At 46.3% G+C, this 26450-nt stretch overlaps 1 protein-coding gene across 2 annotated transcripts in view; it reads right to left on the bottom strand.

The window, feature by feature from the left end:
- LOC138566226 (laminin subunit beta-2-like) overlaps nucleotides 1–26450 on the bottom strand; it is a 594957-nt gene that overhangs the window by 149523 nt on the left and 418984 nt on the right. For both annotated transcript variants that reach the window (XM_069643287.1, XM_069643286.1), the window contains 2 exons: nucleotides 24807–24903; nucleotides 15565–15937 (listed from right to left, as the gene is read on the bottom strand). In XM_069643287.1, the coding sequence (XP_069499388.1) occupies nucleotides 15565–15937; nucleotides 24807–24903 (470 nt within the window). The remainder of the gene's footprint in view (nucleotides 1–15564; nucleotides 15938–24806; nucleotides 24904–26450) is intronic.

The following is a 26450-nucleotide window of genomic DNA, read 5'->3' as shown; positions in this document are numbered from 1 at the left end:
CTTGCAGAAGACTGGTTGACACCAAATTTAGCAGAGCATGTTGCGTTCTTCATGGTGAACTGCATAATCTGCCAGCAGTTCACCGCTGGACACACATTAAAAGTAATGAGAGGAGTTATCTCCCGGCCAAATGGCCCATTCCAGCACTTGCATATCGACTACGTCGACATGATTCAGGTGTGCAACGGGTACAGGTATTTAATTGTGGTGGTGTGTCCATTCTCCAGATGGATAGAAGCAGGTCCCTGTACACACCCAGACGCTACCAGTGCTGCCAAATTTCTAGTTAGGGAAGTGTTCCCTAGATGGGGGGGTGTGCGAGGTAATGAGGTCAGACAATGGGGCTCACTTTGTCAATTCAGTTTTCGAGCAGATCAGCTTGTTGCTTGGTATAAAGCACAAGTTCTCGTCGGCGTATCATCTGGAGGGGAATGGCATATGTGAACGGCTTGTTAAAGGAGAGGATAGCCAAGCTGAAACTCACATTAAAAAAGGGATTGTTGCACTGTCTACCACTGGCCTTGTATGCACTTCGGAACCAACCAGGCTCCGACCATCATCTCACGCCGCACGAGATAATGACAGCAGGGAGAATGAGGACCCTTCTTACCCCCCCCGAGATAGAGCTAGATATGATGCCCAGCCAACTAAGGAGGTCTTGGAGACAGAGATGCAGGATTACCTGAACTGTATGGCATCCAGCGTCTCTGTCATTTCAGGCCAGCTGCAGAGACGAAGAAAAGGGTGCAGCGCAGCACAAAATACAACAAGAAGTGCTGAAACAGACTACGCGCAAAGTCTATGTGCGCCACCCGTCTTCCCTGGTGACACTGTTCTCATAAGGAACTTTACAAGGAAGAAGTGGGATGTGCCACGATTCAATGGCCCTTTCATCGTAGAGGACTGCACTCCTTCGGCCGTCAAAGTCCAGGGCAGAAGGGCATGGCTCTTCCTGAATGACATTAAACCTTTTATAGGAGAAAGCCCTCCAGCTGCATCTAGCCAGGAAGAAACCACAGACAACGGGGAAGAACCTCAGCACGTGCAGACAAGATCCATGATGAGTAAGAAGGATGCATGAGCAGCAAAACAATGACAAAGAACTCTGTTTTAATTTGTAACTGTTAAATAAGAACATTTCCCCAAACCAAAGAAAGGTGATAAAGAACAATAATACGGACATTCTGTGCACCATAGACGCAGGGTAAAGAAAAGAACTACATACACAAAGCCACAACAACGTTGATAAAATTAATTTTTGAAATAATGGCACGCTCAAGTAGCACAAAGAACCAAGAACTCTAATAGACTGTAAATAAGCTGCATTGCGGGGAACGTAACATAATATCCTGAAGCAACTAGTATCAAGACTTTGCTCACAGACCTAATGGTATCAGAAGCCTCAAGTGGGATGTGTTAACCTATTTTCAACTGGTGATAATATCACACCCGACACTCGTAGGGAGAGAAACCAGTGTCACAGACTTTATTCAAGATCCTGCGAACAAGAAGATAATTTGGCAACTGCTGACTGTCATCAAGGAAGCCTTCGCCGAGCTACGAGCACAGCGAAGAGGACACAAATGCTTCCACCGCCAGTAGACACTGATGAACTCACATGTAATTTGTTCTTTTAAATAATCGAGAAATGCCCAGGACTTGTCGGGAGAACAACTGACACACAAACTTTCATCAGAGACGGAAGAAACCTAGCTCAGTTGAACCAGCTGTGGACTAAACTATATCACCTCGTGGTAGTCCATGCAACAGGAAGGTGCAGAAACTGAATCAAAGGAAAAGCTAATGACCAGGACCCAGCCTAACAGGACAAATTTTCCTGTCACCCGAAGACACCCGGCTGGCACACAACATCACAGACTATCTGGAAATGGTGGGGAGGCCTGCAGATGTTGACGTCATCACCTTCCTTAGAGATCCGGCCAACGCCCCACACATGGGTACACTCCTCCACGGCATAATGCTCCAGGTGGAGCTATCTAACTTCCAGCAAGAGTACCTTAGGAGATTCCAGTAAGACTTTCCGCCGTGAGACAGATCGTGAAAACAAAGAGACAGTACTATATCTTTTCGTTGTGGACCAAATCGAGGACAGAGACACAGTTGTTCACTTTTCCACCACAAGACAGATCGAGGAGAGCAGAGACAAGAACCACACCATCCTACATTTTTTCGTTTTGCTTTTTCCTCTATTTTTTCCTTATTTTTATTTTTTATTTTTTCATGTTCACTTTTATTTTTATTTTTACTACGTTTTATTTTTGTGTGATTTTTAGCAGTTCCATCTTTTCACTCCTTCGCATTGAACAGGTTCCAGCATGTCCTCAGGACCAAAGCAAATTCGAGGAGTGCATTGGGACCTTACCTACTATAGAGATGCATTATGAATGTGATGTACCAAAGTTGCTAGCCTAACCCTTTTCCATAGTTTAGCAAAAGGAACTGTACTGCATACCCAGAGATCACCGACAGCACCCACAAGAGGGGGGACATTTGTAAAGCACTCGTCACTTTAATAGTAATGAACTCTTGAACTACGAGATCAGAGCAAGAGAAATTTGAAATGGGGGCCCAGAACAGTAACTTGGTTTTACCCCCAGCAGAAGGGCGCCCCCACTTCCCGGGAAGAAAATGTTGCGAATTGTCTTTCCGAACGATAATGTGCATATGTATAGTAGTAATTATTGTTTTTCTGTCATTAACAATCAGAACTGCTTTCTTTTTTGGTGCACGAAGTGTCCCGATCTCAGTACACCCACCAGATAATGAACGTCTGGGGCCTAAGAAAGCACCCATACCTTATATAGTCATTCCAGTCCCAAGAAAACCTGATGGTAAAATTATTGAACTAAAATTAAATGTAATTAGCAGTGATTTAGACGCATTTGAGGTAACAAATGAAGAGAAAAGCTGGAGACAGGGTCAGCACGGAATGAATGAAAACGCGGCACTGACCACTGCACGCACCCACACACAGGATGCACACAGACAAGGGCAAGTGTCAATGGCTACAGGGCCTCCAACGAAGGCTGCAGAGAAGGGGAGACAGCCTGGCGAACAATCAGTTCCAGAAAATAGTGGAAGTAACCAAGAGAAGTCAAGTGAGAAACCCAAGAGAGAGGGCATAGCAAAATCCCTCTAAAGAACAGAAGTAGCCACAAAGGAACTCACAGAGAAAACACAAGCTCTGATAGAAAAACGGAACTGCAGAGACTATAATGACAAGCACACCAGCTTGAATGTTGCTAACAAGCACCAGATCTATGACACAGCCACACGTTGAGGAGTTGGAGAGCCAATGGCGGCCAGAGAACCTCGATGAAACATTACAAAAGGAAAGGAAAAGAAACAAAAAACCTTCTCCTACCACAGCGATACAGGTAATGAAACCCGCTCCGCTAACAAGCATGCCCAAGAATCCACCAACAAGAAAGAGTCATATAGACGCATTTAGAGATGTGGTTATAGCTAACTACAAAAGGACATTGAGGATTAAGAGAAACCCACATGAAGACAATAATGAACTCAATGATTACCTGGACAGCACAGCCCACCTCGGAAACAACATATGGTACCAGCACATGAAGGAAGTAGGCACATGAAGGAAGTAGGACGAAGAAGTCAGAAGGAGAATGCTTCGTCTGTGCACTCCTACCATATAGCATGGGAAAATCCAAGATCTTCATGGCTGTAGAAATTGATGTACCCACAGCACACTGCATGTCACATGTAGCAAGGACAGGAAATCTACAGGACAGGAAATTTATGGGAAGAGACGCATCGTTGATATGGGCCAACCCGGACGAAGATGGCTACACCCAGGACATTAAAACAAGAAACAGGGCGCACACAAGGAATCACGTGATCAGGTACGAGAACCCTGGCGTCAAAGGATCAGGGATAAGATGGGAAATAAACCCAAGACTGAACATTCAAGGAAAAACTGCAAAAGAAGCTCAAATTTGGAAGAACAGATGCCAAATGCAGATTTGGGGAACAGTGGTTTCCCCAGATGGATGGGAAGAAGGAGTAGTAATCTGCCGAGCTTGGATGGTCTTTGGAGCCTGCCGAGAAGCAATAGAGAATTTGCAGAGGTTATGCAAACCTCTATGGCCAAAACTGGTAAAGCTGCTAACATGGGTCGAAGACAGTGAAGGACCCCAGCAGATAGCACCACTGGAAAGCCCAAAACTATGCTTCCGAAATAATGGCACGAGGAAGAGGGGAGAGAATGTAAACTGCGGACGAATCTTTGAAGCCCCAGGAATGACACAAGGAACCGCAGTTATTATGGACCATTACGGGGCGTGTGGATCCAAGGCATACATAAGGCTGCCGAAAAACTGGGGAGGCATAGGCACACTAGTGAACATCCACATTCCCGCGCTAGTGATCCCTAAGAATGACCTGAAGTTGGACAGTTTCCCGAAAGCAGATGCTCATCTAAGAAGAAGGAGATCTGTGTAATTGGTATCCAGGATGAAGAGAGAAAATTACTTTTCTACCAAATCAGAAGAGGCAATCCCATACGAACACAGGCTGTTCAACCTCACCTCAACAGTGTTCACCACAATGCTCTTGCCACACATCCAAATTGGAGTGAATGCTAAATGGTTGCAGATAACCAGATGGGAGATATTGCAGACCATCAATATCACTATAAAAGGATTTAACACGATCAAAGAAGAGCTGAGAGCAATCAGACTGATGACCCTCCAAAACAGATATGTGCTTGACATGATCACAGCAATGGATGGAGGTGTTTGTGCAAAAATCGGAGAATCATGTTGCACATTTGTACCATCACATGATGAAGAAAACGGAACCCTAACAGAGGCCATAAGTATGTTGACAAACCTGAAAAACCAGATGATCGATGAAAGTGACGAAGGGGACGATGACAGCTGGTTTGGAGACCTATTCTCGTGGGTCCCACAATGGATGGCAGATATATTGAAGTTTCTGGGAGCCGTAGTAGCAATGATATTGCTAGGAGTCTGTGTTATCAAGATAATCATTGCACAGTGCCAGAAAACTGCGAAAAAAAGCCATAGGGATGAAAATAATGGTTGATGTCGAACAAGGGTGGAAGCCCAGGGACCTGACTGATGAAGAAATAATAAACTTTGTGAAGGCCAGCAAATTCGCAAAGTTCACATATCCTAAGAAACGAAGAAGATATGAAGGAAAATGGATCTACTGCAGTCCAAATGGACAATGGGCCTCATTAGGACCCAGGCGGAGTGGGTTTCCGCCAGCGCTAATCGCGGCGGACCCGTCCGCCGTACTACGAGTTCCCTTAGCGCCATGGAGGTTTTCTCCGCCTGGTTTTACCAGGCGGAGAAAACCATGGCGCTACGGGACCTCGTTGTTAATTACGCCACCGTATTTTACGGTGGCGTAATTAACTCCTTCCCCACTCCCATTATACCCTATGGGGCAAGAATGGGAATGGGGAAGGGCAGAATGGGGATTGGGGATTTACCGCTCCGCCGAGGTCGGAATGGGGCGGTAAATCCGCCAACCCCCATGGCGCTATCGACGGCTTTCCGCCGTGCTTCGCGGTGCATTTAGCACCGCGAAATCCGCCTGGGTCCTAATGAGGCCCAATGTCAGCTAATGACATGGAACAAAGACGAACATGTGAAAACAGCAGGGAGTTTGAAAGGAGTGATAAAAATATGGACTCCAAAGACTCACACATTCACACCATCATGTACAAACCCTGAAGACGATGAACATGACACAGAAGAATCAAAAGAAATAAATGCAAAAGAGGTTGCAGAAGTGGTCGATGAACCGACCAGAGGAGGGAGTGTAGAGGAGGTCCCAGACATGGCCTGCACCCCATCCCCTCATTTCAAGGTACCAGGAGCGTACTCACCAAGGTATGTGACGTATAAGGAGCAAATTAACCAACAAAGAGCTGCACTGGGACTCTGCCCAGTGTACATCAGAAGATCCATACCTGTTGAAGCGCCCTTAACCGGACAATCCTGGGCAGCACGGTACCCTATCAGACAGCCGTACCAGCCGCTGATACGAAACGAAGAGTACCTACAGATGGTCCATGAAGAGCCCAAAGAGCCCTAATGGAAGGCCAGTGGAAATGACACAAGGGCCTGAACAGATTCGTGTATGAACAAAAGCGGCTATCGAAGACAAGCACGCCAGTGCGAGTAACTACGAAAATAAATGTAATGGACACAGAGAAGAGACAATGTTAAAACGTGAGGAAACGTTGCTACGAGACAAGATGGAAGCAACCGACCAGTTAAACGTGTGTAAATAGGCTTGGAACGCAAGAGGCTAAAGAAAACGATACCGCTTGCAATGCTTAGTAGAAGATTAGAGCGGCAAGCGCCAACCATATATCTACCTCAATAAGGAACATTATACAAGTGCGACTCCATTTTGTATAAGCAGAAATGTACCCAGGTTGCCAGGGGCCTGACAGGCCAAGTTTCAGAACCCAGCCAGAGTCAAGAGAAACTCAACAAAGAGCAGCTCATGCCGGAGAAACCGAGGTCAACCAGAGAAAGGGAGGAGAGCATCAGCTCACAAGAATCAAACTTCAGAGCATACCAGCATGTCCCGTGAAGGTCAAGATAAGGGAGGCCCAGGCAGGTGGTGGGGCCAAAGCATAATTAAATACAATTAAAGTTGGAAACTGAAGCAGGTTCATGGTGAACAGACACGTGACCAGCCAGGCGCAAAGAGTTACCACCGCCTGATGTCATCCAGGACCCGAGGATGCCATAACTTCTCCCGATAAGAGGCTACAGTTTCGAGGCCATACCCAGCCAACTAATTGACACATAGCCCTAAGATACTGATTGATGGAAGGGAGGATGGGTGAAACTAGGGACACCAGGCACATGGGTGTCCATTCCGCATGCTGCTAATTAAAATGGGGATTTATGTCTAGGGGTGTAACCTGCCCAATCACAATGGTTCAAGTTGTCTGGAGTCCTATAGATAGTAGAACCAATAGGACGTCGTACTAGTAGTGACGTCTATCACGTGTGATGTAGAGGGAGGGGGCGTAGACGCCCACCCGATAAGAGTTATCCAATCCGCATGCCCTATTATCATATACAGATATAGCACCTATACTTAAGTTACCTTTCCTAACCAATTATATTGCATGTCCAGTTTTGTAGAATTAGACGTCAATGATGACGAATATTGCCTATAAGAATTGCTGTTCAACAGAAGTTTGTGGAAGTCGGAGCGAGACAGGTGGTCGCAACTATGCTGATTCCCAACTGCTTCCATGTTTGATGTACTTGTCATTAAACGGACTTCCCTTTGCCAAACTACTGAGTCCTCATTATTGAGTCGTATTGGAGTAAGTGAATCCTGCACCCCCATCCCTCACATGGTGCAGTTATCTGTTCTTACAAGTACAAGAGGGTGAGCACTGACCTATGGGCCCGTTGGTGGACATCTCGCCCTCCTGTACACCTTCAGCAACAGATGTTGTGCAGCATAGCTGTAACGCTCACCTGGTATCCACGGGGACGTCACTCAGCCTGTTTTGACCTCTTACAACCTCGAACCCTTCCCTAGAGGCTATTCGACTGGAGACTGGGCCTGAAACACAGGATTGGTAGAGTTTAACTCCCTATTGTCTCTGTGGGCTTGAACCCCTTCTTCCCCGGGGCCCAACCCTTCCCTTTGAACCACAGCTCACCTTGTTTTCGTGGATAGTGTGCTCTCCGTCATGCTTTCAGCGCAGGGGCACGTTGATTGATGCGGGCTTGTTGCTGCCTAGTTACTTCACTGGCAAGAGTCCGACAGGTAAGTATAATGAGTCTTTTGAACAGTTCTCTAACTTCGTTCCTTTCCTTCCTTAGATGATGGCCGGCGTCCGGGGATGGCGGCGTGCTGCTGAGATGAGTAGCGCTGAAGGTGAGTGAGAGCGCGATGCGCAATGCACCCCTTTTGTATTTGCATTGAACTGAGTTCTTTTTCTGTGTCTTTTAGGTGCCGCAACGTTTTCAGCGTGGATGCCGGTTATGAAGAACAAATGCGGTGGGTAAGCGCGGTATGCAGCGCCTCTAGATGTTTCCACGCTAACCTGGAGTGTCTTTTCTCTCTTGCAGATGGATGAGAAGTTCCGGAGACAGAGTTCCCCCAGAGCGGCTGGGATTCAGGAAAGCGTTTGAAGCTCGTCCAGTATTTAAAAATAAGCAAAGATTTGCAGAATGCTTACTAATGCCTTTTTTCTGTCCGGAGACAGAGTTCCCCCAGAGCGGCTGGGATTCAGGTAAGCATTTGAAGCTCGTACAGTATTTAAAAATAAGTGAAGATTTGCAGAATGCTTACCAATACCTTTTTTCTGTTCTTTACCCTTTTCCTTAGGAAGTGGCGTGCCGGGATGGGAATGACCCCGCCGAAGATGCCCGCAGAACAGAAGGAACGATGAATGATGGGCAGAAGCGCCGCAAGGTAAGGCTGTTCCTAACAGTGTTCTTGTTCTTGCAGGAACTGAGCGCAGAAGAAAGATGCAGGCCTACTGGAGACCGATCCGAACACGGTGAGTGTCACTCTGCAGGTGCAGAAAACGCAAAGCATGTTTCTCAGCCTGGGTGTGCTTTAAATAGTCTCTGGGTATCCCAGGTGTCTCTGGGCTGAACCACACCCAAAAGACTAAACCGCACATGCAGTTCTGGGAACCGAAATAAGTGGGGGCATCCATCTTGTCCCCATCAGTGCACTACAAGTCCAATCCCCAATGTTATCCTATGGGAGTGAGTGAGTCTGGTGCCACAAGCGCCAGGTCTGACTCCAAGTGGGTCTTTGGAGGGATGGAGAGGCCCTTGAGGGCCATGTAGGTGATTGTGACCTGGCTCCAGCCTGACATCTTGGAGGGCTGGAGACATGAGGGGCAGGAATCATGACAATAACACAAGTGAGGACAATCTTGCCAACTCTTTCGGGTGCATACATTTGTGCTTCTCCAGCACGGTCCAGGCACATGAATTGTGCCTTCAACAATCCGAATGTCGTTTCTATAAATATGCGTGTCATACTGTGTGCATTGTTGTATGCCTGCTCTGCCGGAGTTTGTGGATTCCGCACAGGGGTCATCAGCAGCAGGTGAGCTTCGGGTATCCTGAGTCACCTGCATGGGAAGAAATGAGTACATGAGGCCTAAGTCACTTGAATCCGTGTGCAAGGACTAAGCATCAATACACTATGCACTTTGGTCCTCTTTGTATGCAACAGGGACATGCAATGTGATTGGTATCCATCATCTTTCATGCCATGCATCATCTGACGTGTACATGGACCCTGTGTAATTAAGTGGTCTGTCCTGTAGCGGATTATAGTTGGCTGCACATGGAATGACTGAAGTCGCACTGGTGGATGATGCACTATGTGAATGGGTGTGTCTGTGACACTCATGCTCATCAAGTACCGTCATATAACCACTTGTACTTGGAATATGGTGTAGTCATGTTCCATGGGTTTGCTCTGCAATGGGCGCCATGACCCTTGTAGACCACTTTCTACCTGCACCGCTCCCTGAGTGGGATTGGCACAGTGGTGCATCCATACCCTCAGGATGAGGCTCCCATCATGATTGGCTGTTCAGGGCCAGTGGTCATTTATATATGGATGTGGCTGTCTCAGTGGATGGTGGAGATTTAGTTACATGGCACCTGTTTTCATTTTGGTTCTCATGCATGTAAATGTGCATTCATGGGTCACTCTCTCAGGGATGTTCATGTCCAGGTTTGATCCTGATCATCTACAGTGGTGTAGGGGATGGGTATTGCATTCCTCTCACTTTGCATCCCTGGGTGGGGTTACACTTGGGTGTCAGGGTGTAAAGCAGCACTGCAACACAGACAAGGTGCATTCTGGTTGTTGTGGTCTCATGTGTTATGGTGTTATGAGCAGTATGTGGCCACAGGTTGCTGTGTGCAGGTGACCTTGTGTGCCACACGTACATGGTACTGGTACTGTGAAGGTGCTGGCTGTGGCTCCTGGTGGTATGCAAGGCTTCCTGTGGCTCTGCCCCCCCTTCATTTCTTGTACTTTGGCATGCATTTCAGGCTGGGTTTGTACTCACCCACTATCCATGTGCGTTGTCATCTGTGCCTCTCCATGTAGGTTGGCAGTGTGCTGTTGCGCAGCACCATGGAGCCGTGGGTGGATCCAGGGTAGTGAGCACTGCAGTGGCTGATGGTGAGGTCTGGGCTACAGGTCATCTGTATGTTCAATGAATGGAAATGTTTCCTATTCCGGTAGGCTGCCTCTTGGTCCCGGGGTGCAACCAGTACAACATGTGTGCAGTCTAGGGCTGCGATCACGTTGGGCACTCGTGCAATTGCATAGAACTGTGACTTCCCTTCATTCACCTGTGCCTGGGTGGTGGGCAATGCCATATGTTGGTTCACATGGTGCAGCAGTGCGTCCAGCACCTGGCCCAGAACTGCACTAAATGTGGACTGGGCCATGCACAACAACTGTGTGCTAAAAGATGCCGGTCCTAATGTATGGCAGGACTGACACCAGCTTTATGAGTGGGGGAACAGCGGTGCTAATGGCAATCCTGCTCCCAATGTCCCCATGAATTGTGTCCAGCAACTGTGTGATGGTATGCCTGTCCAGCCTGTACTCTGCTACCGACTGGCCATCAGTCAGGGCCCAGGGTGATTGCCTGGGGGTGGCTGCATGCCTTGCTGGGGCTGGTCTCCTCCTCCTCCTCATCCCCCCCTCTGCTCTCTGTGCGCTGGGCTGGTTGTCAGGCCTCGGTAGCTCCAGGCACAGCATTTAGAGGTCCATGTCAAGGATCCCTGCTCCAAATGGCAACATGGTGTTGGGAAGTGTCTTTGGGGCCCGGGTGGGTCTTCTGTAGCTCTCTTGTGTGCATTGTTTGCACCCATGGCTTTATTACTCTCACCTGTGTTCTTTTACCTCCAGCAGGCGGCCAGGGGTATTTCCAGCGCTATTAGCACCGGTTTTCCGGCGCTAGTAGTGCCGATCCTGTACTTATGATAGGTCTATTGACGCCAACAGTGAGTTTGTCTCATGGAAAGTGGAAATCTAATGGCGTCCATTTCATGATTATGGTCAAGTTAAGAATAGTGCTATTAGGAACGATGAACCAGACCTAAGACCTTTGGTCCCAGTTGTTATTTCCTAAGGTGGGGCAGGTTACATGGAAGACACAATGCCCAATAGTCTACATATACACATTAGCCACTTTGCATTTCAGTACAATGTACATAATAGTCATTATGCTAGTTTACTGTATGTTTCCTTTGAAGTTGGTTTGGGCCTTGACTTGGATTATTCAAAGGGCTGGGGCGATCCTGATTGGATGAAGAATGTTTTATTTGAGATCCAGTTTTTAGGCCTTTAAGATCCAGTGAAGAAGTTACATTTCAGCAGGAAGGTGAATAAAGTGTACAGGTTTGCACCCAAAGTATAGCATGAAGTGTAGTAAGCTTCATTTCCATTCAATGTTAAGTAACGTGAAGTTTTCTTGATAAGATTCTGTTTTAAAGAAAGATGTGTAAATAGTAAAATACCTTGTTTTCTCTCCTACAAGATAAACATTAAGTGATTGAATTGAAGATAATATTAGGAAGTCGGATTAGCCAATTTGTTAGTAATTAAGAGGAAGGGACTCATCACATTCAGAATGTGTGGTCATCGTACTGTGGCAGCTGCCGAAATAACTAGTGCACTTTTGATGTGATTTCAGGACTGCTTTTCTTCTTGCGTAGTGTTTCTTCTGGAGAGAGAGGGCACCTCGAGCTTTGCGTTTCAAACAGCGGCGAGCAAAGGAAGTGAAAGACGAGGTTCGATTCATACCAGCTGTGAAGCGCAGCAGACGCGAGGTCGTAATCATCCCGTCTGTGAAGCTAAACAGATGACGAGGTGCCGCGCGCTGCTGTATGGAGTGCAGTGACGATCTATATATATTTCATAAAACTGTTACTGACGAGCGTGGAAGAGCGATGACAAGAATAGAGATAAAAGAAATTCTTATTAGAGACCTTGTGTAGTTGTTTATGTGTAAACAGAGCTGAAGTAGGAGTATTAAGTTAGTTTACTGACAGCTAGGAGATCTTGCAGAATAAATAGAATTCTTAGGTTTGGGTTGATGTAAGAGTCCTGCAATTTAAATGAGGTGTCAAATTAAAACAAATCTTGCAGGGGAAAAGATAATCAAGACAAAGTAGCTCATCTAAAGGTTAGGATATCTTTCAGGAAAGCAACTAAAAAAACTGCAAATAGGTCAAGAGAAAAAGGAGTATCAAATTGAGGAAGAAAGTAAACTTGCCAAGATTGAGTGTTAGAAAGGTGGATATCTTTTAAGGAAGTTATTTATTCTGTGGCAGTCAATTGGAAAGCCTGTTCAAATAAGAGAAGTCAGACCAGCCTGAACAGGAGTTTGCAAGTCAACATTTAAATCACAGGAATCACAGGTATAGTTGCTCTTCAGAAGTGTGGAGAAGAGACTGTAAGCTAATTATGTAATTTCACTCATCTGGTTGTTCTTGTCTCACCCATGCAGATATCTATGTGAGCTGAAGATCCAGATTCTGGGTTTTTTATTTTATCCACTTCCCCTTTCCCTCAGACGTGTTCCGAACGTAGCTGTTATTTAGTTAGTGGAGAACGTAACACTTTTGTGGGTCCATGGGGGTCCAGCAACTCCCACGGACGTTCACCAGCGGGACCTGTCAAAGAGCTGCTTAGGGGGATACGACTTCAATGGGTGATACCCTATGTGTGGAGAGATGGTGGGACTCTAAAAGAGATTATCAGCATTGCCCCTCTGTCATGCATGGCACCTGTAAAGATGCCAAGACTACGCATCTCCAGTTCAGTTTTATTAAGGGACGTTATACTCTTAGGGCCCACTGAAACTTAAGCCTTGGAGTTTCCTTGCAAGAAATAATAAATCTAATGGTCAGTTTGGGATTTGGTACCTAAAATATATCACCTGCCAGATGGGGTTTCCTACAGAAACCTGTCTCGCCAGGACAGTGCAGGTGATTAGGATTTTGAGGCCCCATCTCCCGGATTCTTAGTGTTCATGGGAGGTGGACTTACCTCCCTGCCTCCTCCGGCATTGCAGGTTCACAGGGTTCGTGAACCCTCCACTTTGGTATTACTCTAGGGGCAGTCTTTCTTTGGTCTATGTAGCTAAACCAGTGTTTAAGGATTGCAGGATTCTCAGTCTTTTCGCAGACAATGTAGGAATCAGCCAAAAAAGCTGCACTCCCTAACTGTCCTTGGTTTCTAGTAGGCATGGCCATTTTGAGTATATGGTTCTCAAAATGGCTTTATTTGGTAAAAAATAAACAAGTAGAGGAGTGCATCAAAATAATTGGTCGAACTTAATACGCTGCCACCAGCACATTAAAAGGGTAATAAAAATGTGACTACAGAAAAAGAGAAAGGGATACATGGTACCCCTGCAGCACTTCACTGTAAGGTGATGTGGTATCAGGTAATAATATCCCTATTTCTATAGTCGCTGTATATAATGTTGCCAGAAAAGGTCATGGCGACATTATATAGGTGACCATATATATATATGGACAGAGAGCGTGGGTTGCGGGGGTGTCCCACGCTCCCCTTGAAGAAGAAAAATGTTTTGGGGGTTGCTCCATGCAATAATGACCCTGCAGAAAACAGCAATTATTTGGCGCTTTGTTTGAAGGGCGATATTTATGAGGGGACATTATTACAGTGAAGTGTGCTACAGTAACACAGTGCCTGAGTCTCGCACCTGGGACAGAGTCGCCCTGCACTGATAAGCATATGGGCTGACCTGTACCTCGAAAAGCATATGGGCTGACCAGTCCCCCAAAAATAAGGGTCAAGCAAGAGAACTAAAGCGAAAAGACTTCTAACTACTTCCAAATGTCAGTACAGGGATCCAGCTATGGCAAATAGCAGAGAGTTCCATTGGCATGGAAGGACATTTGCAAAAGGAGAACAGTTGGAGAGCGTGTGATTTAATTTTCTAAAGAGTATGGAATTGAGGCAGAGAAGCGGATAGAGTCCTCTCTCCATGCCTACTCACAGAGAAGATGTAATGTAAATCTATGACAAATAACGCTGCAAAAAGAAATGAACAGAGGGCAAGAAGTGAGAAAAAGACAAAGAACAAAAGTAAACGAGTGCTGACAGGGCCAATGCTGCGGCCACAGCATAATAGCAACATAGGCAGGTAAAATAGGTAGGTAACTTGGGCCTCATTATGAGTTGGGCAGTGCAGGGAAAATACAGAGGTAATACTGTTACCGCCACATTACCGCACCGCCCAACTATGAGTTTGGCGGAAAGTTGGAGCATTCACCTCCAGCTATAATTCAATCCATCATCTTTCCGCCAAATTTCTGCGGAATTAGTAATATGGACTCCAATTAAATGGGGACGTACACCACTACCACTTGTAACTCGGCGGTAATACTGCCAAACCAATTGGCAGTAACAGTAATACAGTTTGGTGGTATCTCAGCAGATTTAGCACAGAGATAGCACCAAACTCGTAATGAGGTCCAAATTATAATGTACTGAAAACTGTAACCTACAAGGACGATCTAAGTCTTTGCAGAATTCCGTGGTATATGCCGAGTGCTTTTTTAGGCAAATATCTCCAAGGTGATGACATTCCTAAAATTCGCTGTAGAGAGGTACAGTGGTCATTACAATAAAGAGTATTTACCCATATTCAATATTGTTTTGAAATTTGGCAAATGCTATTTTTGGAAAGTGTAGTTGTCTCTTAGTCACTGTACCTGGGCGGCTGTGGTTACAGGTGTCTCATTAAGCTCGCTCACTGCCAGTAAGTGTTCAACAACATCACAACTAGAGGAGTTACACACAATTGGCTACCAAAAAGATACACTGGGCGACTGGGCTACCAATGCACTAAAATTGCTTACAACCTTGGTGGAGCTAAAAAGTCTAGCTCGAACCAACCCTTTTCTCTAAAACCTGTAGAGGATGATAAACTCCACCCAGGGTAAAAATGGGAAGCATGTGAGGGTACCCTGGTACTGGGCTCCATAGGGCTGACCCAATACTACTTAAATGTAAAGGGTCATAATGGCAGTGGGCCATCAGGGAAGTCTCCCGGGTCACCAAAAAGAAGGCAATCATCCAAAAAACACTAGGGAAAAAAGCAAAAGATTCAGGGAATCTAAAGAATAGGTCATAGAATTCCTAAAATAGTCATTCTCATGTAACAAATAGACTAGGGCTTGGGGGCACAGCAGGGTGTTTTGGGTGGGTTTGGCTAAAAGAGTGTGGCCTCTAGGTATAGGGGGCACATAATGCACTTCTGAAGCCCATCAGTAGCTAGTATCAGTGATTCAAAACACTCCTAATTATATTAAATGTAGCAATAAGCAAGCGTAGAGTGTTAAGTGTCCATTTCGATGAACCCTGTGAAATCACAAAGGCAAAGATACCTTTAAACCAAACCAATAATATGAAACAAAAGTAATAAGGAAGATAGATGACAATGACATTAAAAGCTTGGCTGCCCTCTCCCTCCATCACCTGAGGTCATCCATGATCTTCATCAGGTTGGTCACAGCCTCGACTGTAGCATTGCGTGCATTCACGATAGCCTGTGCAATCGCCAACTTCTCCTCCAGCTCGCGGAAGTTCTTCTCATAGATGCCTGTGATGCCAGTCTGCTGGATATCCTTGGCACGCTGTACCAGCTGCCTGGTACGGGCTGCTAGGTCCTGTACAACGCGGTCCCAATCCCCAAAGCACTGGTGGCACGGCTGGCAGTTGGGGAATTCCCCGGAGAAGCCACGGGCACACTGGTCACAACGGACACCCGACATGCCCTGCCGACATGTGCAATGGCCACTGGCTCTGTTGCATTGAGAGGTCTCAATTCCCCTGTGATCGCAGTCGCATGCTAGAGAAAAACAGTAATACTGTTATACAGACTGTAAAAATACTGCTGGTACTCGGCATGAAGTCAACACAAATTAAAATGTGAGCACAGAATATAATCTAGCGCCTTCAAGTGATATGTTATGGATATGGCACATTACAAATCCAAATATAATAAGATGTGTAATTCATAGTTTTAACACTAGTTCTCCATTATGGGTGTTTTCCTGTGCCATGTAATGTTTAGAAACATCTTTCTGTCCCTCTGAAGGATCTTCCTACTGACATGAAAGATCTCCAAAAAGTAGCATATTCATGGAAGAGCGCATGATGGGGAGGCAAACGTTACTTAAATGTAATCATATTTCTGTAGTATGTTTGTTTTTACTACAGTCATAACCTCTACAAATTATTTTGTGAACAAATTATCCCTACATCAGTGCATTCCCAGAATGGGGTGGGAAAGATTTCAGCAAAAGTTATAACTCTCCAGAAGAGGCAATGTGGGACCAGGAATAAGGCCAGTACATTACAAGGTGACACTATACCACTGCTTGATAGGAGCACTTCAGCTATGCGAGAAAAAGGTCTTCCTTTGAATTATTTACCCATAAGAATTCTAGCAAGGTGGGTACTGTAGAAGGTAGAAGGTGTATAGCAAGAACTGCCAGTTCCCAGAACAATGGCACAAAGCATATGTACCATGATACTGCACTGTGCCTATCATGAACCCTGCATGAAGGCCTACCTCATAAAGGTGTCCTGAGAAACCAGTGGAGGGTGCAGCGTGTACTCTGGGCCAGACTCTTTTCTCCGCCTAGAATGTTTGGAAAAATCAAAACACTCTGACCTGTGCAACACCCCTCATCTGCACCATATTTCATAGAGCATTTGTCATTTGGCTATCCAATATTAGGCCATTTTCTGAGTGCAAATATCTCTGTGTGATGAATCCTATGGACTCCTCACTAAATACCTGCCTAAAGTCTCCTCACAGGTGGCCAGGGAAAGGCAGACGCTTACTGATCCTGACCTTGAGAGTGGCGTGCTGCGGGAGGATCACCTGGGAGGAGAGAAAAAGCCCCGGGGAATGAGCGGACTTCGTGGGATGAGACACAGTATTAGTCTTCCTCTAGGAAGGATGTGATATGATGAGTTATTTATAAAGCACCTGTACACAAGTGTTTCGTTGAAAAGACAAAGTAGGGAGACATAGGGAGGACGAAACAGAGGATCTTACTAGGCCTTGTGTCATTCAAACTGTGCAAGTGCAGGGAGTTGAGGAGAAGTGCCAGGGGGAAGGAGAGTGGAAGTGCGGTCAGGTCAGCGGTTGCTCTGAGTAAGTGCAGCCAGTGGAGCCAGCTATGGGAAGTGTTAAGGGGGAGAGGGGAGTGTAGTATTATAGATACAGCCCCTAAGTGCGCGGAAACCCAGAGGCAGTGCAGGTGCTTGCAGGTTGTGGCAGAACCCTGGTGTCCATTGAGTTCAGAGGGTAACCAGGCAACCAGCTACAGTGGCAGACAGGTGGTCAGCAAGGGAGAGCAAGAGAGAAAGCAGAAGTGAAAGGAAGCGCTTGAGTTGCTTCCGGAACCTGAGGTGGTCCTGCTTAAGTTTGAGAGGGGCAGGGATGCTATTCCAGAGGGAGGCCCCTGCAGAGGAAAGAGATCTACCTCCAACTTTCTGCCTTGAGAAGCATCTGACTGTCATACAGTTGGAAGTATCTGAGCGAAGGGCTCGAAAAGCAAGATGTTTTGGAAGAGTGAGTTGGATGTAATGCTGGCCCGGGGCCCCAGACAGCCTTGTGGACAATGCATAGGGTTTTGAACCTGATCCTTGCAGCCACTGGGAGCCAGTGGAGAGATTTCAGGGCTGGAAAAATACCATTCCTGGGCTTGAGGCCAAGGACACGTGTCGCAGTCCTGTTCGGGATTAGTTGCAGAAGGCGGATAGTAGAGGAGGCTGTTGCAGTAGTCCAGCCGAGAGAGAACCAGGGCTCTGGAGACAGTGAGCTTCTGGGGGAAAGTGAGAAAAGGAAGAATACCTCTGAGGAGATGCAACTGATAGTAGGACTTCTTCGAGAGGTCCGTGATGTGAGGGGAAAAGGAGAGAGTGGAGTTGAAGATGATCTAAGGTTTTTTGCTTCACAGGAAGGGGTATGGAGAGGGTCCAAGGAGGGGGGCAGAGTGAAAGAGGGAAAGTGGGAGCAGGTGTCCCAATGCGGAGGATCTCTGTCTTGCTGGCATTGAGGCAAAGATCGTTGCAGGCACACCATTGATGAATCGCTGATAGTCAGGAATGAGCAAGAGAGGAGAGGAGGCAGAGGGGAGTCTAAAGGATAGCTGTATGTCATCCGCATAACACTGAATGTTAGAGAAGAAGTTAGAGATGAGGTGGGCCAAAGGGCCCACGTAGATGTTGAAAAGCCAGGGAGAGAGGTTGGAGCCCTGGGAACACCACGTGTGGAGAGAGAGGCGTGGATAGAAAGGACCCCAGTTGGACCTGAGAGGGACGGTCCAGGAGGCAGCAAGTCAACCATGCAAGGGTCTGATCTGTGATGCCCAGGTTCTCAGGGAGACGATTGATCAGGATGGCATGGTTGGCCATGTTGAAAGTGGAGGAAAGATCAAGGAGGATGAGGACAAGGAATGCTGGAATCAAGGTTAGTGAGCAGGTCTTCACAGGTGTTCAGGAGAGCAGTTTCAGTGTATCTGTCTGTTCTGAAGACAGACTGATGGTCATGGAGACAACCAACAGATTCAGTGTGGAGAGTGAGCTGGGAGATGGCCAGCTTTTCCAAGCATTTGCCCAAGAAAGGAGTGATAGAGATAGGGCGGTAGTTTACCTGACAGGAAGGATCGGCGGATGGGTTCTTCAGGAGGGGATGCACAAGGGAGTGCTTAAGGGAAGAGGGGACAGTTCCAGTGGCAAAAGGAGCAAGGGTGTTAATGTGGTCCTTGATGGTTCTGGAGGAGCAGGGGAGCACCTTCTTGGATGATACTTCCATAGATCGATTTGTGTAGAAACGTCATCAGGATTGATCTGAGAAAGAGGAGAAGGGAGGAGGAGAGGGGGAGGGAGCAAGAAGAGGAAAGAGAGGAGGAGAGAGCCTGGGTTTTAGAAGAGAAGTGAAAGGCTAGAGCCATGCAGAGGGCCTGGGAGGGACCAGGGGAGGTGGAGACTGCAGCAGGATTGGCCAGCTCCTTGCAGATTTTGAAGAGTTTGGCCGTGTTGTTAGAGGTCGCAGAACGTGGCCTTGGATGTAGGCTCTCTTCTTGGACAGTAAAGAGATCCTGTATTACCTTTGGAGCAGGTGACAGGCCAGTTTGTCAGTGGATGTGCCAGATGCCCTGCACTTCCTCTGGGCAACCCTACACCTGCATTTTAGGGTGGCGAGGTCGGAGTCATACTTAGAGTTGCACTTGGGGGTAGTCTTCAGGTGGATTCTCATGACAGGGGCAAGGACATCGAGAGTATTAGTGATAGAAAGATGCAGGCTAGAGAGGGCTGTGTCTGAGTGTGAGTCAGCCGAAGGAGTAGAAGGAGGAAAGTAGCAGCAAAGGCCTCCACTGACACACGCTTCATGGGCCGGATGACCGAGAAAGTTGGTGGCAATGCTGGGGTAGGCTTCACTTGGGGGGACAAAGAGTGTCAGATGCGAGGAGAGCAGAAAGTGGTCAGTCCAAGATAGAAGAATGATGAGAGAGTTATAGAGGGGGATGTGTACCCGGCAGAGTGTGTCGGACCAGAAGGTAGAATAGAGAGAGAGAGAGGGATTGTCTCATAGATTGCGGAAAGAGCTCAGAGGAGGGATTGGAAACATCCAGATGGATGTTGAGGTCTCCAAGTAGGAGAAGCTGAGAGGTAGAGACAAGGAGGGAAGATGAGAGGTCAGCCCATTCAGAGAGGAAGAGGGTGACACTGCCAGGTGGCCACAGTTAAGAGAAGCCAGGAGAGACAGAGAGCCTGCAGAACAGGCATTCAAAGGAAGAGTAGGTCTGCATAGGATTGACAGAGGCAGGGACCCACTCCGGAAAAATCAGGGCTACTCCACCTCCAGGATGGTTGGTTCTGGGTTCAGAGAGGATCTTGTAGCCCTCATGGAGGAGAGTGTCAAAAATCGTGACAGAACTAGCCGTGATCCATGTCTCATTGAGAGCAAGGACATCTAGGTTGAGTTCTTTACGGAGGTGACAGATGTCAGAGGAGTGTTTGACAGCAGAACGAGTGTTGAGAGTAGCTATGTGGAGCAGGTTGACACATTTGAAAGACTTCAGTGGAGGGGTACAGGCTTGAAGTACACCCTGCAGAGGTGGTAGAGGGGCCAAAGTGTGGGCAGAGGATAAAGATAAGGGTGCCAGAGAGGTGGGGGAAGGTGTAGCAGTAGAAGGTACAAGGTTGATAAGACACGGGAAACGCCTATCAAAAAAAGAGGAGATTGGGCTTTGAGCCCTGAACCAGGAGGGTGCCATTCAGATAGACATTAATGAGGGTCTTGGAGTAGTGCAAGGAGGCCAAGAGGACCTCTCATATCGTGACACCATTAATGGGGGAGGACGAAAATGGAGCGAGAACAGGGGGGCTGGAGCGGGAACGACGAAGAGGATGTCGGTGAGAATCTGTCTGGAGGAAGCACTGGTATAGGTATCAGCGATAGGGAGCTCTGGGTTGGAGACCAGGTTGTCCCTCTTGAACATCTTCCTTCCAGACTTAGTGAGAGGGATAGGGTAGGAGACAGAGTAGCAGTTAGAGAAGATGGGAGAAACAGAGAGCACCAAAGGGGGTGTGAAGGAGGTGGGCGGAGGAGAAGGGCTTGGGCCAAGAGACAGACGCACAGCCCTGTGCCACACACTTCAGAATGTGTAGAGGGGGAAAGGGGACAGGGGTCACAACACAGGAGGGGAGCGATGCCAAAACATGTCATGGCTTGTTGTAATAACCATCTTTTTGTTTCACAAGATACAAATAAAAATTGGGGTGAAAACAATCGCAAACTCTTAGGCTGTGGAAGAAATAAAAACCCTTTCAAGATCCCAGAGACTTGTAAAGCTAAGAACCTTCCTAACACCCAAAAGTACAGAGAAAGGAGATCTGTGAATAATAACAGCTTAAAAGAACTGCCTTCCCCTTTTCAATTAAGTCTGATTACTAATCCTTATGATATTCCTTTAAAGAAGATAATAAGAAACAGATTTGGGTTTAAAAGTAAAAACTCGAAAACCTAAATTTATCATTAGGGACTTCAAGTCCCATAATTCCCTAGGTACTGGCATGAAGAAGAGGGCTAAAGAGGTACAATGTTGCAGGAGCGGTCAGATCGTGAATTCAGATGACCTACACCTGAGGGAGACAAAGAGATTTGAAAGGCCCCTTCAGGTGCAAGCCATAAAGACAGAGAAAGCAAGAAGCAGAAGCAGCGTAGTTGATTCAGGCAGCCCAGACAGAAGTAGGAGGAGAGAGAAGACACCAGGACCAATGTTCGGCAGACATCAGCTGCCGGGTCCTGTGTCTCCCGAATCCTGAATTGCAGAGGCTGCGCAGCGGGAAGCGAAAGTGAGGGAAGCTTTCCTTCCTAGTGTCAGGACTGGCTGGGTTAGTAACAGGAAGAGTAACAAGATTAACATTGTGCCTTCAGAGCTGGCTGGGTTAGTTGTGCTTTCAGAACTGGCTGGGTTAGTAACAGGAAGAGTTTGTACATAGAATTAACATTGTGCTTGCCCAAGTCAAGATGAAGCGAAAGAAACTTAATCTGATTGGTTAAAGGAACAATGATATGTTTGGTTTGCCTGATTGGTGGAGAGGACAATGGGTTTGATTCTTGGGAGGTGAGCAAGATTCTAAACTGCCTTTCATCCAGAGAAATTCAGTGGCTGGTTGTACATTAGTTAAGCTCCTTAAGTAAGGCCTTTTCAGAGCTCAGAAAATCTACCAAAGAAGTAAGAATATCGTTTGCTGATCCAGTTTGAACAAGAAGTCATCAGGTGGGATCGTTCTTTTAAAGATTTTAAGATTGTCACAGTGAACTTTCATTTTCTTTTATAAGAAAACTTAAAGAGTTAACAAGTTTCAAATTCATTTGAGAAAAGAGACATTTACAGTTAAAGTTATTATAAGGAAAACAAGCTTGAAGATAGTGCGTAGGAGTTTAAAGTTAATTAACTGCGTGTAATGTTCTTCAAGACTGTTTAATGTGTGCGCGAGCTCGCAAGTCGTCGTTTACGTGTTTTTGAAAGCGCGCGAGTATTCAGAGGGATAGAGCGCGTGCCCAAATGAATTGAGCGAGCAAATTTTAGCGTGTGTACATTTTTAACGTGAAAGACGTTTCAGGAGAAAGCGCGTGTTGTTTTGCGATAGAGCGCGTGCCCAAAAGAATTGCGCAAGTGAATTTTAGCACATGTACATTTTTTACGTGAAAGACGTCTCATGAGGAAGCGCGTGTTGGTTTGCAATAGAGCGCGAGTCCATTTTGATGAAGCGCGAGTTGTTTTAAACGCGTGAACTGTTTTACGTGAAATACGTTTTGTTTCTCCACATGAGTTCGGTAGCGATACAGCGCGAGTCCATTTTAACCAGCGCGTGTTATTTTATATCGCGTTTATGTATTTTTTCACGCGCGCGGGTTTTGTAAAGAATCGCGTGTGTATTTTAAAAGCGAGGACAATTCTTCACGTCTTCTGTTTTCACGTGTTTATCGCACACGCTTATTAAGGAAGAACCTATACGTTCTTTGTGTAAATAAGGAAACAATTCACGCGCAGAAGGAAAGCAGTATTCCAGGAAGTTAAAGAATATTATTTAATGTAATTTATGCAAATGGAATTCAATACTTCAGAGAAAGACTGCAATTTATGAAAGCATTGAAAACTACATAAGGTTAAAAGAACTTTGAAGCAAGAAGAATATCTAGTTCTGAAAAGGTGTTGCAAAGGCCATCACTTTAGGATTCTAAAGAGACTTGAGTGGCTTGAACTATATGCACAACACAAGATATATTTACAAGATATTCCACACAGATTACTAGCCTCTAAGTCTTTTACTGAGGTTTAAGAGGTAAAGAGTTTAGAGTTTATTTAGAATAATTTTAGAAAAGAAGTTTTTCTTATCATATAAGTAACCAGGTGTATTTGTTTACCACAGATACCACAGCCTACCAGACGGTTGCAGGGCTGCAGTGTCTCCGTTGTTATTTTCTCCAAATTCCCCTTTCCCTTTCTTGGGGTTTTCAGCTCAGCTTGTATTTAAGGGTTGAGAGGTGAACTCCTGGTGAGGATCTGTGGGGCCAGCATCAGCTCCTGTGGAATTCAGTCAAGCCGGACCCTGACACCTAGAAGGTGGTCTCCGCAGGCTGCCATGTACCTGAGGGGCTCACGAATGTCTCTAATGCCTGGCGTGCACCAGAGGGCCTCAGGAGCAAAAGGAGCTCCTGTTGCAGGTGGTGTGGGTGACGGCGGACTAAGAGAAGCAGTTTTCCCGGGTCGCGAGGAGCCAAAGAGGCAGAAGTCCTGCGAGCAGCGAGAGGATTGAAAGAGCAAGCCTTACCCGGTGAGTGCACAAGCCGGTAGTGACCCTGGAGCGCTCTGTACCCACTTGCGTGGTCAAGGCTGGCAGTCAACAAGTAAGCAGCACATTTGTATGACTGAAAGTAACTCTGAAAGTAATTTTGAATATTGCATTATTGAAAAGCAGCAAAAGCAGCTCTCGCTGATGAAAGTAACTCTGAAAGTAATTTTGAGTATTGCATTATTGAAAAGCAGCAAAAGCAGCTCTCATGGATGAATGAAAGTAATTTTGAATATCGAACCATTGAAAAACAGCTAAAGCCTTATGTTACCAAACCAAATAGCAGCCCGATGGGGCAATACTGTTAAGAAGTAATACCGACAAGCATTTCCCAAGCCAAGAGAGTCTAAAATCAAGGCAAATACAATCCAGTAGATATTGTCAATGACAGAAGGGGGCTAATGAAAGGTCCATAAGTTGTGAAACGTGTTGCCCGTACTACGTACCACATATGGTAAAAGCTGGTATAAACTCACATTGCCCAACTCAAGTGAGAAGCAGAATAAGACCCTATCCTTGTCAGTATTTGGTTACTTGTGCAGTGGGGAAACAAGAGTGTCAAAAAGGCTGCCCTTCTGGAAAAGGATATTTGGATGGAGAGGAACATTGTTTACAGAAGAGTATTAAAAATCACCAATGTGAATCATGTTTTCCCTGAAGATTTGTTAAAAGCTTTGAAGCTACAAACTGTTGAATACTGTGAATCTGTTGTGAACCTTTTGTCATTTGTTTTAAACCACAAAAGCACTTTTTGTTGTGAAAATGCTGTTCGGGCAAGGGAGTATACCAGGATGGCAACAATTTGGAGGAGTAGGCCTGGCAGGGGAGTAAACCAGGTAGACGTTGATGAAGTGTTATAAAGTGATCCTGACAAAGACAATTTATGTTGTTGTGGTGCTGAAGGAAGAATTGTGTAAAGCTGATACAAAGAAGTGGAATCTCTTCAGAACGTATCAGTTGTGGCAAATCATAAAGACCAAGACATTTATTGATGTTTTTGATGAACTAAGAAACTGTCGTTCATCTAAGGAGGATACATCTTGCACGTGTTCAAGGAAGAGGAAGAGCTCATTGGAGTTGTTGGAACTTTCTGTAGACAAGCTGAAGCTGCAAAAAACTGTGTTGGAACTTTGTGTGAGGGACAGGTATACTTTGTTACAGTGTTTCCTTTAGTTTATTTTAGGCAGGGAGTTCCTCATCAGGATAGGGACAGTGACACATTTACCCAGCCTTCTAATTTTATAAAAAGGCATTTGTTGAGAAACCTTCACAAAGTTGCCCACCGCACATTTGTGACCCCTCAAATCTGACATCTGCCTCTCTCGCTGGCTCACCTCTGCATTGAACATTTGGGTCTCCCCAGTAGTTCTCTTGACAGTCTTCACAGCTGCGCCCACCAAAGCCTGGCTGGCACTGGCACTTGCCAGTGAACTGAAAGAGAAAGAGACATTGCATATGCATTTTACTTGGGATTCAATCCAGTTGCCACATGTTCATTCTGCCCATATTTAAGGTTATTAAAGCACCGTCACATGTACGTTCGCCCAGGTGTTGGTCACATTTGTATTTGTATTTATTTAAGAACAGTGTATAATTTTGAAAATAAATGACGTGCAAAGTAGGCAATAACAGAGAGCAGAGGCTGTTCTAGAATAAGATGCCCTTACGCGGGACCCGTTAAGGACGCCTGGTTCTACCAGGCGTCCTTAGCGGGTCCCGCGAGCAGAACTCGTAATGAGGCGGTAAGGGGTTGATGGCTCCGGCACCATTACCGGCGCTGTTTACTCCTTACCGCCTACCTCGTAATGACCTCCATTATCTGGACACATATAGGCTGGGATTCAGTCTCTCATAGGAATTGTTAAGTCCGAATTCTATTTTGGGGATTCTAGGGCCACTTTTGCAGCCCCTCAATGTTTTGCTTTTCCCCCTGTCTTTTTGATTCCTTGATGTCACAGCTTTCCTTTGTCCAGGTGACCACAAGATGCTTAACATGGCTGTTGTGAGCCCATCATGGCAGCCTCAATATCAGTCCTAACTGGTCCAGGTCACTATGGGTCCCCAGACTATCCATCTCACTTCCCGTGGGGTTGGCTAAGGCTAAGTGGCAGTTCCAATAATCCAACTGGTATGGTTGGCCATCTGACGCTTTGTCCACAGTTGCCTTTAGCGATTGGCTGGCTGACCTTTGGCCAGCGCCTTCGTGAAAGAGTATTTAGGCTTTGTCCCATCCCTGTTGAACACTGTTGCTTTCATGTTCCTGTAACTTGGAGATGGCAGCTCTGCCAAACAGCCCGGAGGTGTTTTCCTGCTGATTATGTTATCTTATGTTATTGGGCAATTATATAGCGCCTTTTACCATTGGTATGATTCCAAAGAGCCTGTAGGTTGAACACCCTCGGGGACCGTAGTCAGAGGAGAGAGTACTGTAGTAAATAGTGCTTGGGTGCACTTGGTATGTGTGCAGCCATTGTGGAATAAGTGGTGTGTAGCTGCATTCTAGTGCTAGGCGTGGTGAGGTGGTTGTGGTAGATCAGTAGAATGTGTGCAGCAAGGCCAGTTGGGCTTGGGAAGCTGCATTCTGGCAGCAATGTTACATGTGTATGAGATTATGTGTGCAGCTAGGCTGATTTTCGTGGGGTATAGCTGCGTTCTAAAGCCTGTTGAGGTGATCATGGAGGTGTACAAGTATGCGTGCAGCTAAGCCAAATTAATCGAGGGGTATAGCTGCATTCTATTGTTTGTTTGTGCAGTGGAAAGAGTTAGCATAATGGTGGGTTTGAGTGTCTGTGGGCTTTCCAGGGGGACCCTGTTCCCTGTTGAGCTTACAGTGCCTGTCGAGAGGATCGTATCTCCCTTTGTGTTCGGGCTATTAGGCTAAAGTCCTCCCAGTGTCTCGTTGGGTCAATTCCTTCCCAGCGAAGTCTGATGGGCGGTGACAAGCAGATCTGTCCCAAATCATATTGTTACAGTATAGG

The sequence above is a fragment of the Ambystoma mexicanum genome, chromosome 2p, assembly GCF_040938575.1.
Source record: "Ambystoma mexicanum isolate Mex_15411 chromosome 2p, UKY_AmexF1_1, whole genome shotgun sequence".
Taxonomy (NCBI): domain Eukaryota; kingdom Metazoa; phylum Chordata; class Amphibia; order Caudata; family Ambystomatidae; genus Ambystoma; species Ambystoma mexicanum.
This window is presented reverse-complemented; position numbering and strand designations above follow the sequence as displayed.